The sequence below is a fragment of the Lepidochelys kempii genome, chromosome 11 (genome assembly GCF_965140265.1).
Source record: "Lepidochelys kempii isolate rLepKem1 chromosome 11, rLepKem1.hap2, whole genome shotgun sequence".
Classification (NCBI taxonomy): Eukaryota; Metazoa; Chordata; order Testudines; family Cheloniidae; genus Lepidochelys; species Lepidochelys kempii.
In genome coordinates, this window is record NC_133266.1 from 21,072,676 (window position 1) to 21,089,925 (window position 17,250).

Consider the following 17,250-nt stretch of genomic DNA (forward strand, 5'->3'; position numbering starts at 1 on the left):
TTTATGAACCTGGAGAAGATAGGTGTTCGTTCTTGTAAATCAAGTGTGGGGCCCTATCTGGTAGGTTTGTGCAGAAGCCACCTATTGGATCAGGTCCCATTCAAGCTCTGCTTGTGGTGCTACCTCCCACATTATAACTTTTAGCCCAGTGGTTTGGGATGTGGGAGACTCAGATTCAATTCTCACCTCTGCCTGATAGAAAGAAGGGATTTGAACACAGGTGGCCTACCTTTCAGGGGAATGTTCTAACCAATGACCTATGGATAGTCTCATGTAGGGGTCCCTCAGGCTCTCCTGTTGAAGGTGTTTACGTTAGAGAAATAGTGATTGGAGCAGGAGGACTGGACGCTGAGTCTCCCACCTCCCGGATGGGTGCCTTAATCACTGGGCTACTAAATCATTATCACATGCTCTCTCTGCCCAGTGATTGGTCCCCTACGAACAAATACTAAATATTTATTGAGCCAGAGAAAGAGAATGACTGTTGTTCCTTTTAGCTGGAAACAGTTTTAGAAAGAAAAAAAACAACAACCCTTGTTTGACAGTCTCTTAAGTGGTATCAAAGATGGTGATAATCATTCTATTGCAGGGGGAAAGAATTTAGTTGAGATGGCCTGGAGCTGGTATTGTTGCTCTTGCTGTTAAAACTTCAATCCCGTTTCACCTTAGGGGGTATTTGGGATTCATCTGGACCCAGCAAAGATGGCAATATTATCTGGGTCCTTCTCTCTGGCCTGGTGAGGACATCTCTCAGGATTAGGACAACAAAGACCCAGAGTCCCAAGAGACAGGGAGAATGGTAGCAATGATAGTGAAGCTCACTCTAATAGCCAATAATTTTTCTCCTTCAAACCTCTTTCTTTAAGGACCCCCAAAGGGAATGGTGGATGGAATCGCCCATCCTCTCATTATTTTGTCCACTAATTAGGCCTACTTTCCAACACACCACTTTTGGTTCACTGATTTCTGTTCCATGCTTTTCTTGTTCACCAAGCATGATCTTAACACATTCCTTGAGTTATATCAATAGGTCTTTTTGTTTGGATGAATTTAGTCTGTCTGTCTCCCTTCCATATCCTTTCCCTCCAACATTTATTATTATAGGTTATTGTGACATCTTATGAACTTTGCATACTTCTTACAGTTGAGCTCACAATGAGGACAAATTTGTAGGGCAAATTATCACAACAGGCACCTAAAGCCTCCTGACTCCAAAAAAGGGGTTCCTGTTCATGGATTACTAAGCAGAGATAGGTGCTTATCTCCAAGAGATAGTCAGGGCTTAGGACAAACCCCTCTTTTTGGCATCTCCTGTTGGCTAGCTTAGGCTTTTGTGGATTGCATTTCTTAGTTGCCTATGTCTCATTTCATTGTATAAGGCACCCAAGCACCTAACTCAGTCTCTGTGGATTGCAGTGTTTGTTCCTGTGATTTTCTAGGTGGCTAAAGGTTAAGCACAGTACTGTTCAGCATTGGAAAGCCTAAGTCCCTTAGTGGAATGTGTAATGTAACTATAGTGTAGTTACAGTCACTGTATTATTAAGGTTGACCAACAACAGAAAAACAAATAGCAACAAAATGAATACAGCCTATTTTTATATGTATAAAATGTTGCACAGCAAGTGAGGATTCTGACTAAAAGCTGTTAGATTCTGTTCTTTTAGGGCCTGATTCAAAGCCCTTTTAAATTAACAGGAGTCTTTCTATTAACTTAACATAATTATATAATCCTTTCTTCTAACACAGGATCAATGTGCTGTACTTGGAGGATTTTGGCAGCAAAGCCAGAAAGTAAATGCTGTTTCAGGGATATCGACTTCTATTACATCTCACCAAAATGAGGGTAATATAATAAAAGCTTTTATAATAAAAGCTGTAGTTCCTCATCAAAACCCACTATGGAAACTGACTACAGAGTCCCAGAAGTTGGTTGGCCGCTTCAAGCACTCTTCTTTTGTCTCCATGCTGCACATTATTCAAAAGGAAATGAGCTTGCCTTCTTCACAGTTCATGCAAAAAACTGTGTACAGTTAGAATTCCAATTTCACCAAACTAAGACCTGTGCTGTAAATGCACTCTTCAGCCATGAAAACACAGATTTTAAAACCTACTTCAGAGTATTTTAGCCATGTCAAAATAGATCATAGATATACATGCAGTAATCCTTAGTTAAGTTCTGTGTATTTCAGATGCAATTTAAGCTGCCACCTTAAATGGGCAAATGAAAACACTCAAAAGAATAATAATCCAGAGCTAATGAATCTAAATTCAAATCAGAATACAAAGAAGCAGTTACTCAGCAATTTATAAAGAAATTATAGATAGTGCAAGTGTGGGAAGCCATTTGAAGTAAAGGATCCCTCAAAAGTCTTCAGTTACTGAAAATTCAGTGAACAGGACACTTCTCCATATATATCTACATCCACTATGCTGTGGACAGCCCAAATAGATTTGTGGAAATGCAAATCTAGCAGACTTCAAATCTTTGTCTTGTGACAACATCTTTCCTAGTAGCTCAGTTGTTCACTAAAGTATATTCTCTCAGTTGTTCAGTAAATTTGGGTTAATTACTGAAATTACAGATGCACGTTACTCTCAGACACCAAAGAAAGAATAGCATTCCTTTAATGTAATTTGTGAATACTTAAATTTCAATATTAAATATAATATTAAGGCCTTCTATGTTTATCTTTTAGAAATATTGTAATAAATAATGTAATGAAACAGCTGAGCACTACTGAATCTGCCCAGCATGATTCTGTTGCTGCTTTTCTGGCTCCTGACTTAAGAGTGAGAGGTAGTCAGAAGTGGAACATATTGTGTCAGTTGGTCAAACAGCATGATGCCTGGAGGAGCAATGAAGGTAGCAATTCTTAGTGGTTGTTCAGGGATATTGCTCTGGGGTATCCAAAGTTGTCTATGTGAGGTTTGGTCCATTTTGGTTTAACAGTAACTGGACTCATGTATATAGTGTAGGTAAGAAAGCATACAGAGTACGAACAAACATTTTACAATGTATTTGGTTATGACATCAGTTCCCATCCAACAACACAAAATGACCTGTTGTAAGGCCACAAACTTGACCACTGCTTAGCCCAGGGGCGACAGTATTTAAGTACATATTTTCTACACCAACCATATAGCATAATGTAGTAAATGTAAGAGATAATACTCATGTAGCTGCATGGCTATGACCTATTTTACATACCTTGTACTCTATCTAAACAAAGAGATGAATTAGTTAGATGTATACTGTGGCCCAGGGATCGGCAACCTTTGGCACGCGGCCCATCAGGGAAATCTGCTGGCGGGCCGGGACAGTTTGTTTACCACCAGCGTCCGCAGGTTTGGCTGATCACAGCTCCCACTGGCTGCGGTTCACCGTTCCAAGCCAATGGGGGCTGCGGGAAGCTGTGCAGGCCGAGGAATGTGCTGGCTGCCGCTTCCCACAGCTCCCATTGGCCTGGAACAGTGAACCACGGCCAGTGGGAGCTGCGATCGGCCAAACCTGCGGACACTGGAGGTAAACAAACCGTTCCGGCCCGCAAGTGGATTTCCCTGATGGGCTGTGTGCCAAAGGTTGCCGATCCCTGCAGTAACCTTTGTGCTGTTGTTTTACCCTTACTGCTAGTAAGTGTAGTTTTCTTGAACAGGAACTAAAACACAGCTAAATTGGATAGTTTTACTGGTTTCACTTCATATACACTTCTAAATCGCTATATTAGTTTGACTTTTCGATACTTGGTAGAATAAATTTGGAATTGTGTGACTTAATATCAAAATTTCTATTTGGGTGATTTGGTAACTGCTGAACTCCTCAAAATTCTCGATCCTTTATATTAACAGACCTAGAATTATAAATATTTAAAGTTCTGCTACAAGCACATTTTGATTTCTCATATTCACAGGAAATCCTAATCTGTGATTGATGAATCTCAAAAGATTAAAAGATTCTGATCATTTTGTTAAGGACTCAAAAGTTTGAAAGCTATCAACCTTCTGAATTCCTTGCATGTGCTAATATGGGGCTGAATTCTCAGGAAAACAAGTTTCTTGTGCCATTTTTGATACTTGCTTCTTCAGGCCTAAAATACCATGACAATAACTTTTATTTTAATATTTTAGCGCTCTCTTATGTACAGCAAGAGTACTGTTCATCTTGTCTGTGAAACAGTTATCAAAATGGTATTACTCTAACAATGTAATTCTTCAGAAGAATACAATTTGTACCCTAAATTTTTAAATAGGAAATTCTGGCTAGGCAGGAGAGATTATAAATACACTCGGCTACTTTTTCTCTGCATTCATGGGTAGATAATGTTTTAAAAATAACTCGTATTCAATGGATAAACACTAATTTTACAAGTGACATACTTTCTTTTCCTAGAATCTAATAGGAATACAGGAATTACCATATCAGCAAGTCCATTTTCTTGTGATCTAGATGAAATTATTATGAGGTTGGTGCACAACTGGCTGAAACACTGTACTCAGAGATTAGCTATCAATGGATCACTGTCAGACTCGGAGGACACAGCTTGTGGGACCCCATAGGGGCCAGTCTTGCATCTGGTAATATTCAATATTTTTCTAAAAGACTTGAAAAATGGAGCAGAGAGTATGCTTATAATATTTGCAGATGACACCAAACTGAGAGGACTGCAAAAACACTGGAGGAGAGGATTAGAATGCAAAACAGCCTTCACAAATTGGGGAGTTGATCTGAAATCCACAAGGTGAAATTCAATACAGATAAGAAAAGGAGAATGTGTGGCACCTTAGAGACTAACCAATTTATTTGAGCATAAGCTTTCGTGAGCTACAACTCACTTCATCGGATGCATACTGTGGAAACTGCAGAAGACATTATATACACAGAGACCATGAAACAATACCTCCTCCCACCCCACTCTCCTGCTGGTAATAGCTTATCTAAAGTGATCACTCTCCTTACAATGTGTATGATAATCAAGTTGGGCCATTTCCAGCACAAATCCAGGTTTTCTCACCCTCCGCCCCCCCCAACACACAAACTCACTCTCCTGCTGGTAATAGCCCATCCAAAGTGACCACTCTCTTTACAATGTGTATGATAATCAAGTTAGGCCATTTCCAGCACAAATCCAGGTTTTCTCACTCCCCCCCCCGCCTTTTTCCAAAAACCATATATACAAACTCACTCTCCTGCTGGTAATAGCTTATCCAAAGTGACCACTCTCCTTACAATGTGTATGAAAATCAAGGTGGGCCACTTCCAGCACAAATCCAGGTTTTCTCACACACCCCCCAAACACACACACACACAAACTCACTCTCCTGCTGGTAATAGCTTATCCAAAGTGACCACTCTCCCTACAATGTGCATGATAATCAAGGTGGGCCATTTCCAGCAAAAATCCAGGTTTTCTCACCCCCCCCCCCAAACTCACTCTCCTGCTGGAGTGTTTATTTGCTATGTCTTTCTTTATATATGCTATTGCTTTTTTACCACTGCTGGATTCTGAGCAGAGGTGTTCTTTGAGCTAGCCACACTAATGGTCTTTTAGGCCTTTTTTGTGAGTGATTAACAGTTAACTGAGAACCCAGCAATGCTTTTGAGTAGTTCAAATTATTCTTTATAATTTGTATTACCTTTCATTTGTCAACAAATTAATATAATCTCCCATTTTACTGTTCACCCATCTAGGTTTGGTAAATCTTTTGTTTGAGCAACGTAAATATTTTTGTGTCATCTCCAAATTTTGCTACTTCACTATTCACTTTCTGTTCCACATCATTAGTAAATATATTGTAAAACATCACAGTGTTTCGGAACACTTCTTTATTAGCCTTTTGCCAGGACATAAACACTGATCATTATTCTTATTTCTTGTGTTCAATCTGTTAACCAATGTCCAATACCCACCTGAAAGGCTCAGATCACTGCATGTTCCATTAATCAAAGATTTCCCTTCTGGACATGCACAAGCTGCACCAGAAGGGTTGAGTAAACAGAGAAACTCGCATGTCAAGTCCAAACAAGGATTAGGTGCTGTTTAAGGATGAAAAAAAAAAAAACATGTTAAAATTTTGCAGTTACATTGTTTCCAGAAACAGAACTAATGAAGAAGCACATATGCAAAATTCAGTTCTAATTTACACTCTGTGGAATCTCCATTGAAACTTAGCTGCTGTAGGAAGTCGTGTTGGAAATTCTGTATATTGTCCCACTGAATTAGTATTGAACCAATATTCCAGCATGTCTTTTATGTGACATTATGCGCTTGGGTATGCTGGCTTTCGAATGAAATGCAAAACTGGTGCCCTCACTGCTTCTGATCATTAACAATCTTTATGGAACCTTTTGCCAGGGTGAGTCTTAGGACTCTGGGAGGCTAGTGCAATAATTCTTTGTGGTTTTCCCCTATATAAACGTAACCAATTCATTCTAAACAAAAAGGGTGGCTCTAGGCAGTTCTAAGCAAGTTTGTATGTTGAGATCCCCTTTTGTTTTTCCTCTCAACCATATATCTTTCCCTACCCAATTCCTCGGTACCCCAATCCTTCATGATTCCAGTCTCTTTTAGTCCACCCCCTGGCTACGGCTGTTGCTTGTGGGGGCAGAGGATGGAGGAGAGGGGAGAACAGATGCTGATTTAGAATATTTGGGATACTATCTCAGGTTAACTCCAGACTGCTCCTGGTGTGCTGTTATGAGAGTGGGCACCATATGCAAGCTATCTACTTGGAACTGAGTCCTTATTGAACCTCTTCCCCTTGTAGCTTAAGGCTGCACTGGCAGCTCAAGTGAGGAGTAACTCAGTTGCAGGAAGCTATTTAGGAAGATTTTTGTGGTGGTTCTAGCACCATCAGTGCAGGTGAGTAATCCTCCTTCATTCCCTGAAGTACTAAAGTGCAAAGAGTTGCAGATCTCAAAATCCAGCTGTTTTTGTAGGAGCAGGATGTTCATATAAGTATTCTGGTGAAAATCCAATTTTTCTTGAAGTTTCAGTTGACTACCATATTATTCATTTAGTGTGCTATATTGAGCTGTAGTGTTTCTATTTTGGGCATTGTTAAAAAGCTGCCAGGTTTTTATGTCAGTGATGGGTAAAGAACTGTATATAGTATGTACATGAAAATCCTTTAGGATGAAAGGTGTTCAAAATGTAAACAGGTACTAGTAGTAAATATTGAATGTTTAAATGAGTTTTGATGATGGACAGGGTTGAGCTTATAGAAACAGCTGACAAACTAAAACAGTAGAAATGGACCCTTGTCACAAAATTTGCGCCTGAAATCAGAACCAAACCCAACTTTTCCAGAGCTTGGGTTCCAGGTTGATTTCAATTCTGCTATTGGAAATTAGAAATAGACGAAAGTTACAGAGTTGGGCTCTGGAGTTGATGTTCCCTGAAATTTACTGACTTAGGGGGCTTGGATTTGCTGCTATGGTTTAAGCTAATTTGGGAAATTATTTTCTGCCTACCTAAAATTTTCTTGTGCAATTTCATTTTGATACAGTATTCTTTTTGCTTTCTGAAAAGTAGCAATGTTAAATTGTATAATCATAGACGTGTAGGGCTGAAAGAGTCCTCAAAGGTGACCTAGTCCATCCACCCATGCTGTGGGATGATTAAGTATACCTAGGCCACCCTAACAGACACCTTAACCTGTCCTTAAAAACCTCCAATGGCAAGGATTCCACAACCTCCCTAGGTAACCTTTTTCAGTGCTTAATGTAAATTGTTGCTTTCTTCCACAGTGGTAACTAAAGTGTTTTCCAGAATGATCTCTTTTGCAAAGTTTTCAGGGAAGAAAGGCACATATAAATGTAAAATATTTTTGGCATGTTACAGTGAGAATTCATAATTTTGGTAATAATGAAGTTAAAATAACTTGAATTACATTGTATATTTTTAAATTACATTCCAATCACCAGAATCATCAGTATTATGAAAAAGCTAATTGATTGTGATTGGAAATATTTCTTGGCCAGTTTTCTGTTGACTTTTTATGCTGCATCTTTAGACAAGCTGAGTGCAGTGGTTTTATGAATTGAATAATATACAATTTTTGTTGTTACATGAAAATATCTCAGTTACTCTTTACAAATGGGAATATGGACAAATGGTTTGTATGTTCAGCCTCACTACTATACATTTACAAGTTTTTAGTTACTTTATTTTTCTAAATATCTATTTTAAACTAATAAGTTTACTCACAATCTATTTGTTTGTAGCGATGGAAAATCAAGGCACTTTTTGTTTTATCAACATTCAAATTCAGATATTCTACAGAACCTGAGCCAAATTTTTGTACTCTAAATGCACCAGTTTTAGGTCCTGCTCCATATATGTAATCTTCAAAAATGTCAATTCTATGTGGATGCAGCAACCCTTAAAGAAAGAAGGAAGGAAAAAAGTCATATTCAAATTCTGATATTCTTCATTTTGGTATTAACAAGTTAAAACATTCTAGTTGAAATCTAAAAGGTTCTATTATTAAGGCGATGTCTAAACTACAGAGCTTATGCCAGCAAAGCCTATGCTGACAAATGTACCAGTGTCAGCTATGCTGACAAAAGCACTCTTCTGTCTGCATAGCTGCATCTACACTGCTGGGTTTGTTGGTATAGCTCTGTCACTGGGGGTGGGTGGTATTTTCCTGACCCACATAGCTATGCTGGTATAAGTTTTAAGTGTATGAAGGCCAAGCCTAACATACAAACAGTCCTGGTAACATCCACAAGAGCCACCTAACTTTTAAATAGGAAGAAACTTGCTAAGTCATATTATATGGAAACTGTTCTTTATAGTTTGGTAAATACCATCCCCCTACCCCCACCCAAATGTCAGTTAGACCAGTCTAGTCATGAAAATTCTCAGAAAACCTACAGTTTTTGATAATGCAATCATACGTATTTGAAATACTTTAACGGTATCTTACAGAAATAGGTGAAATTAAAAATATGTACACTTGATGATGGCTGTGCAAGGGTAAAACTAATCTAATAAAGAATTTCTCCAGTACTGTTTTCTGTTGTTTTAACATTTTCTCGTCAGATATATTCCTATTTATTTATACTACCTTTAATTTAATCTGTAACTGCAGTACATTGATACAACATAAGGATTCCAAAACACCAAGTTTAACTACAGATTCAAACATTTCAGGGATAGAAAGCACCATTAGATGATGTAGCCTGACCTCCTATATAACGCAGCCAAAGAATTTCACCCAGTTGCCCCTGTAATGTGCCCAATAATGTGTGTTTGAGCAGAGAATGTTTTATGGAAAGGCATCCTGTCCTGAAGACCTCAAGAGATAGAGTAACTTGGATGGACATGGTCAGGCCTAGTGGTCAGAGCTGGAATTAGAGGAGTCTAGGGTGGGGTTGGAGCGAGCGTGAAGCAGGGTGAAGAGCAAGCGGTGGTGAGACCAGGGCTGGAGTAGGACTAGAAACAGGCCTGGGGCAAGGCTAGAGCCGACTAAGGCCTGGGGAGTCTGTTACCGTTATTAGGCAGGAGAGAGTTCCAAGTCCTGGCATTACGTTGAGCACATTTAGCTGCTGTTCCTCCTGTGGGACTTGTATACCTGGTTTGGGAGTCACATGACCAATTCCTGGCTTGTGGATTGGCTGGAGGTGAGCACAGGAGTGACTCATCACCTTTCAGAAACCACCATTTCCCTTGGTAGATTGTTCCAAATGGCTAATCATACTCGTTAAAAATTTGTAACTTAGTTTTAATTTGAATTGTTTGGCTTTCAGCCATTGGTTAATGCTATGCCTTTCTCCACTGAACAGCCTTTTAATCAATGCTTAATTTGTAATGAAAGAGGTGCCAGGGCTCAAGCAATTTTTTAACATTCATAACTGATGCAGTAAGCGCCAGAAGTGCTGGGGCTATAAGCTGCCAAGGCTAGAGGTGCCGGGGCTTAGCCTTGGTAAGTCCTGGCACAAATTAAGCATTGTATTTAGTACTTGGCATTTGGTCCTCATGAAATTACTTATACACCCTAATCAAGTCACAACTTGATCTTTTTTTTTGATAAATTAAACAGACTGAGATTCTTAAGTCTCTCAGTGTAAGGCATTTTTTTCCCAGCCCCTGAATAACTTTTTAGGTACCTCTCTGCATCCTCTTTAATTTTTCAACATTCTTTTTCAAATGTGGACACTAGAACTGGATATAGTCATCCAGTACTGGTCTCACCAGAGCTGTATACGGAAGAAATATCATGTCCCTATTCAAACTCACTAGTCCCCTGCTGATACAGCCAAGGATTAGCCCTTTTTGCCACAACATTAAACTGGGAGCTCACATTGAGTTGCCTTTCCACTATGACCCTTAAATTATTTTCAGACTCACTGCCTTCCAGGACACAGAGCCCATGCTGGAAGTATGGTCAGCATTCTTTGTCCTAGACCTTGACCTTACAGTTGGTTGTATTAAAAAATATTTTGTTTGAATGGGCCCATCATACCAAGTGATCCAGATGGTTCTGTATGACTGCCTAATCATTATTTACCACTCTGCCAATCTTTGTGTCATCTGCAAACTTAATTTACTTCTATATCATTGATATAAACGTTAAATAGCATGGGACTTAGAACCGATGATCCCTGTGGAACCCCCTAGAAACACACTTTTTCAATGATAATTACCACTGTCAACTACTTTTTGAGATCTGTCAATCAGTTCTTAACCCATTGAACATGTGCTTTACTGATGTTGTGTAGTGATAGTTTTTTTTATCAGAATGTAAACATATATTACATAAAAAGAAAAGGAGTACTTGTGGCATCTTAGAGACTAACCAATTTATTTGAGCATAAGCTTTCCTGAGCTACAGCTCACTTCATCGGATGCATACTGTGGAAAATACAGAAGATGTTTTTATACACACAGACCATGAAAAAATGGGTGTTTATCACTACAAAAGGTTCCCCCCCCCCACCCAACTCTCTTGCTGGTAATAGCTTATCTAAAGTGATCACTCTCCTTACAATGTGTATGATAATCAAGGTGGGTCATTTCCAGCACAAATCCAGGGTTTAACAAGAACATCTGAGGAACAGTGGGGCAGGGGAATAAACAAGGGGAAATAGGTTACTTTTTATAATAAATCAACCATTCCCAGTCTCTATTCAAGCCTAAGTTAATTGTGTCCAATTTGCAAATGAATTCCAATTCAACAGTCTCTTGTTGGAGTCTGGATTTGAAGTTTTTTTGTCGAAGGATAGTCACTTTGAGATCAGAAATCGAGTGACCAGAGAGATTGAAGTGTTCTCCGACTGGTTTATGAATGTTATAATTCTTACAATCTGATCTGTGTCCATTTATTCTTTTATGTAGAGACTGTCCAGTTTGACCAATGTACATGGCAGAGGGGCATTGCTGGCACATGATGGCATATATCACATTGGTAGATGTGCAGGTGAACGAGCCTCTGATAGTGTGGCTGATGTTATTAGGCCCTGTGATGGTGTCCCCTGAATAGATATGTGGGCACAGTTGGCAACGGGCTTTGATAAGCTATTACCAGCAGGAGAGTGGGGTGGGGGGAGAGAAAACCTTTTGAAGTGATAAACACCCATTTTTTCATGGTCTGTGTGTATAAAAACATCTTCTGAATTTTCCACAGTATGCATCCGATGAAGTGAGCTGTAGCTCAGGAAAGCTTATGCTCAAAAAAATTGATTAGTCTCTAAGGTGCCACAAGTACTCCTTTTCTTTTTGCGAATACAGACTAACACAGCTGTTACTCTGAAACCTGCCATATATTACATATATGCCGTTACCTTTATTAACCATTGTAATCTCATAAAAATGAAATAAAGTTTGTTTGACAAGGCCTATTTTCTGTTGCTTAACATTAATTATATTTCTATGCTTTAATTTTTTATTGACTGATTTCCACATCAGCTTTTCCATTATTTTCCCTGGGACTGATGTCAGGCTAAATGGTCTACAATTACTCTACATAGGATTTCTATGTAATGGAATGCAAATAGCTGAAAGCTCTAGCCTGACGTTATTCAGCATACTGTGAATTACACATGTAGGCTGCAGTAGTCTGGATGCAGATCCACACCTGTGGCCATATGGAGCTCCCATAAAGTCAAACAAAGTGTCCCTGCACTTAATCAATGCTGGGATTGGAGCCTTACAAATCCATTATCTACAATAATCTCTAACGGCATCAGAACTAATATTCACTGTATTGCTAGATGGAAATACCACAAATAATACAGAAATTGAGATCATTTCTTTTTAATTAACAGTTCTTTCAAAGTATGTGTTATAGAAAAACTCTGCATACCTTGTTTACTGCTCACAGATACTACTGAATCAGAGCCATCAAAAAGAACACTGCCAATAACAGATAATTCAAAGTCAGCCCAGAACAAACGCTGACTGAACTGATCAACTACAAGACCTGCCAAAAAAAAAAAAAAAAAGGAGAGAGTTTACATTTACAATAAAGTATAAAAATATACCAATATAAAAATATACCATAGCGTTTTGTAGATTATAGGCTTTCCCGTCTCATTTCCTGGAAGGCATTGCAATACTACATAGATGAGTGCAATGTAGGAATCTAAAGAAAATAGACAAGTAAGGTTTCTGCTCAATCCTTAAATTCAGGCTGAGTGAACCAGTTCCTTTAATTTCTTTAATTTCCTTCCCACTGGTTATTTCCTTATCAATACCCAACCCCAGTCAGGTGGAAATATACCACATCCCTTTATTTCATATACACATAGGCCCTAATCCTGTGCCTGTATGGAGCCCGACTGACTTCGGTAGAGCTCCATTCAGGTGTGAGTGCACACAGGTGTGCACAGTGAATTGTAGGATCAGGGTGTTAATGTTCTATGTGATCTTGCAAATCTATGTTTCCCGCCATACAGAAGTATTTTCTATTGTCATCAGACTTGCATAATGCCAGTATTTTACATATTATAAGAATTAAAACAGAAATGTTATGTTTGTTTGTTTTAGTTTAACTAGACTAAGTATTTAAACAATGATATTCAGATATCCAGAATAAAACACAGATACATTATGCCTAACCAGCCTCTGGACAATGACTTTGTAGTTAAATCAAGCAGACTATGCTCTATTAGGGACCTCTTAAAATGATTATATTTACTATTTTGTGTTCTGTTAAAATTTTCTGTCTGCTTAAAAGTGATCTAATGCTCTGCTGTTAAGGTTACAGTTTTACAAGAATGGAAGAAACTGTTTTTTTCCATATTGATGTAACAAGTATAAGTCAAAGTTATACATAGAAACAAAAGCATTCTTAAAGTAGTAAATTAATCAACTACTGATAGGAAAGAGGAAGTTGGAGAAAGTTTTATTCTGTATAATAATGAAATAGGTAGTATTTTTTTTTTAAAAAAGCCTGAAGGTTTGGCATACAAAATTCCATTGAAGTGAACTAAAAAATAATACCAGAACCCACATTGGCTTTGTGAACATACAGTTGGACAGAATAATTTCTTGTAATAGATAATACAAAAAAGCTTTATGATAAATGGCATTTAGAGTCTGCAACTGGAGAAATAGTCATCAGTCTCTGGCTTGGATTTATTCTAAAAGCTTTCAATAAAGTAATAAATTTTTAAATTAAAATTTTAATGAAAGAATAATATATACTCAATTTGTCTTTCAGAAGTAAATTTCTGAAGTTAGCATAAAGTGAAAGGAGTCACTATTTTGTATACTTTATATTTAAAGCTATAGCAACACCACGTGAGCGCAAATATCCAATCTTATGCTCACTCTTATCTGGAATTGCAAAGTCATGTTTGGGAACAAATTTAGGAGCAGTACGACATGCATTTGCAATAAAGCCTCACATTTTCTCTGATCAGGAACAGAAAAGTCTCAGTTGAGAAGAATGATAGACTCCATAGGAACAGAAAGGCCTATTTTAAGCATGCTGAGAAAACAGAAATAGTAAAAAGCTAAATATGTTGAAAATATATAAAAATATATATAAAAAAATTTCAAGACCCCAGGGAGTTTTATTTTTTATCAGTAAAAGCTATGGAAGAATGGACTAATGTTTTGCAATAAAAAACATTGTTAATTTTCACTTTCCTGAGCCCTTTAAGGATTCCGAAGTCTTGTTAAATGCTTATCTGAAATTTTTCTAAATGTAACATAGCTAGAAGTAAATATTATGAAAAGAGGATCTTTTGCAGTCCTGTTTGTGGTCAGGCCAGAAATAAAACAGCACCTGCATTGTTCAGATCAGTTTTGTACTGTTATTACTTGCAAAATTTCATATCATGAAAACTAACCATTCACATCACTGATGAGAGGGAAGGTGATATGTTTGGAGCACTGGGGAGAGAAAGATAACTTTAAAGGCAGTGTTTTAATACTGGAGTGAAAAACAAGGCGTCAGGAAATGAGAAGGTAACAGTAATTAAAGCAACAGATCACTGAAGCCTGGAGAAGTGTTTATATAAATATGTTTCAGCAAAAAATCTCCTCTAAATCTGGGGAAATATGAAAATCTTATTGTGGCAGCTTGATGCGCCACAAGAATTTGAGTATTCTCCTCAGAACCTCCCTTAGCTGAAATTTGCTATGCCATGAGTTGTTAGGTTTTAATATCCAAGTCAGGGAATATAGTCTGTTTTGGATTTGTAAACTATAGCATAAATAAACAATGATATAAAGATGATTTATAATAGATTAACAGTAACTATTATTATTCTTGTTTCAGTCTAAACATGGAGAAATGATGGAGGAGAGGCGCTTGAACAGACCAAGGGAGGTATAGAAGTGTATTTTGTTATTATATATATTCATTTCATTCTGTATTTTGGCATTTTCTATTTTGAGCTTTCTGTCTGTAGCCTTAACCCTGCATAACTCAGATGATTTTAATTATTACTTTTCTTGTTAAGCTTAAGTTCTTCTGTTTAATACCTAGGGAACAATACATTAAGTTGTCATTTCTTTTTAACATCTCTCTTTTTTGTACTTTTATTAAAATAAATGGATTTTAAAGTTTAGTACAGTATTCACCAAACTAACTACAGATAGACTGAGGTGGATAAGATAAAATTTTTTACAGGGCCAACTTCTGTTGGTGAAAGAGGCAAGTTTTCGAGCTACACAGAGCTCTTCTTCAGGTTTGGGAAAGGTATTGAGAGTTTCTTAACTAAACACAAGGTAGAACTGATTGTCTCTGCAAACAGTACGAACTATAACAGACTGTAAGGCTACATATACATTTTTTTAGACCTGATTTATACATAGATTTGTTGTGTGCTTGCTTGCTGTTTGCTTGCTTGCTTGAATATTGTTTTGTGGCATTTTAGGGACTGAGTGCCGAGCCAAGTGGCCTGCTAAGTTAGGCTGAGAGCTTACTAATGAGGCTGCAGCCTGTTATCCTTTGATCCCTAATTCTGTTATGATCCCTTGATAAATGGGAGGGCTAACTCAGGGAGAACAGAAGCAACAGACAGGGGAGTTTTATGAGGAAGTTTAGCACGGGCAAGAGGCAGATACAGCTAACAAACAGACGCTAAACTTAGATCAATAACCCCCTTCTCCACCTGCCTACTCCCCACCCCCAAACACCTGCAAGAATAAGAATAATACATGCAGAAGTCCAGCATCAGAGTGGGGGCTATCCAATTTATTGCACTAGATGCAGCATGTACAATCATCTGCCTTATATGTAGGTGGTATTTGTGTGTATGCGGTGCAAGCAGCTCATCAGACAGAGTATGGGTTCGAGGTCAGAGTAGTTGAACCGGAGGAGCTAAGGGACACAGATAGATACTTAGAGGAGACTTTCAGGGACACAATAGAGCAATCCCATTCCAACTCTGATGCATCAGTGTGTTGAGGAGGACGAAAGTCACAAGGAAGGAGAACATCAAGCTGGAGTGGAGGGAAGCAATCCCATAGATTCCTTTACCAGCAGGACAGTGGGGTGGGAATAGGTATTGTTTCATATTCTCTGTGTATATATAAAGCCTGCTGCAGTTTCCACGATATGCATCTGAGGAAGTGAGCTGTAGCTCACGAAAGCTCATGCTCTAATAAATTGGTTAGTCTCTAAGGTGCCACAAGTCCTCCTTTTCTTTTTGCGAATACAGACTAACACGGCTGTTACTCTGAAACCTGTCATTATGCAAGGCACTGCATTTAGCCGTATGGAGTGGAAATCTATCAACTGCATGAAAAAACTTGTACAGACACAGACAGACATCATCTTCCTTTCCAAATGCAAACAGATGGACATCGTACCAAAAGGACTGAAGGTAAAAAATCCATTACAATCTACATACCACACAGACTATGCTGACAGCTTGTGCCACACGCTCTCAAAGAAACTGCGGAATCACCTGATCAACATCCTCTACAGCAAACAGGGAAAGATTAAGAATGAGCTCTCAAAAATGGATACTCTCATAAAAAACCAACCTTCCACACAAACTTCCTCGTGGCTGGATTTTACTAAAACTAGACAAGCCATTTACAACGCACACTTTGCTTCTCTACAAAAGAAAAAGGACACTAAACTTTCTAAACTACTACATGCTACAAGGGGCCACAGCAATGGTTCCCTCAACCCACCTAGCAATATTGTTAACCTATCCAACTATACTCTCAGCCCAGCAGAAGCAGCTGTTCTATCTCGGGGCCTCTCCTTCTGCCCCTCCACCCCCACGAACATGATACAGTTCTGTGGTGACCTAGAATCCTATTTTCGACGTCTCCGACTCAAGGAATATTTCCAAAATACCTCTGAACAGCATACTAATCCACAGAGGTCTCCCTACCAACACTACAGAAAGAGGGATTCTAGGTGGACTCCTCCTGAAGGTCGAAACAGCAGACTGGACTTCTACATAGAGTGCTTCCGCCGACGTGCACGGGCTGAAATTGTGGAAAAGCAGCATCACTTGCCCCATAACCTCAGCCATGCGGAACGCAATGCCATCCACAGCCTCAGAAACAACTCTGACATCATAATCAAAAAGGCTGACAAAGGAGGTGCTGTTGTCGTCATGAATAGGTCGGAATATGAACAAGAGGCTGCTCGGCAGCTCTCCAACACGAGTTTCTACAAGCCATTACCCTCTGATCCCACTGAGAGTTACCAAAAGCAACTACAGCATTTGCTCAAGAAACTTCCTGAAAAAGCACAAGATCAAATCCGCACAGACACACCCCTGGAACCCCGACCTGGGATATTCTATCTACTACCCAAGATCCATAAACCTGG

At 38.7% G+C, this 17,250-nt stretch overlaps 1 protein-coding gene across 11 annotated transcripts in view; it reads right to left on the minus strand.

The window, feature by feature from the left end:
- Nucleotides 1–17,250, minus strand: part of LRP1B (LDL receptor related protein 1B) — a 1,327,274-nt gene that overhangs the window by 85,005 nt on the left and 1,225,019 nt on the right. For all 11 annotated transcript variants that reach the window (XM_073305381.1, XM_073305383.1, XM_073305382.1 and 8 more), the window contains 3 exons: nucleotides 12,307–12,423; nucleotides 8,205–8,378; nucleotides 5,906–6,031 (listed from right to left, as the gene is read on the minus strand). In XM_073305381.1, the coding sequence (XP_073161482.1) occupies nucleotides 5,906–6,031; nucleotides 8,205–8,378; nucleotides 12,307–12,423 (417 nt within the window). The remainder of the gene's footprint in view (nucleotides 1–5,905; nucleotides 6,032–8,204; nucleotides 8,379–12,306; nucleotides 12,424–17,250) is intronic.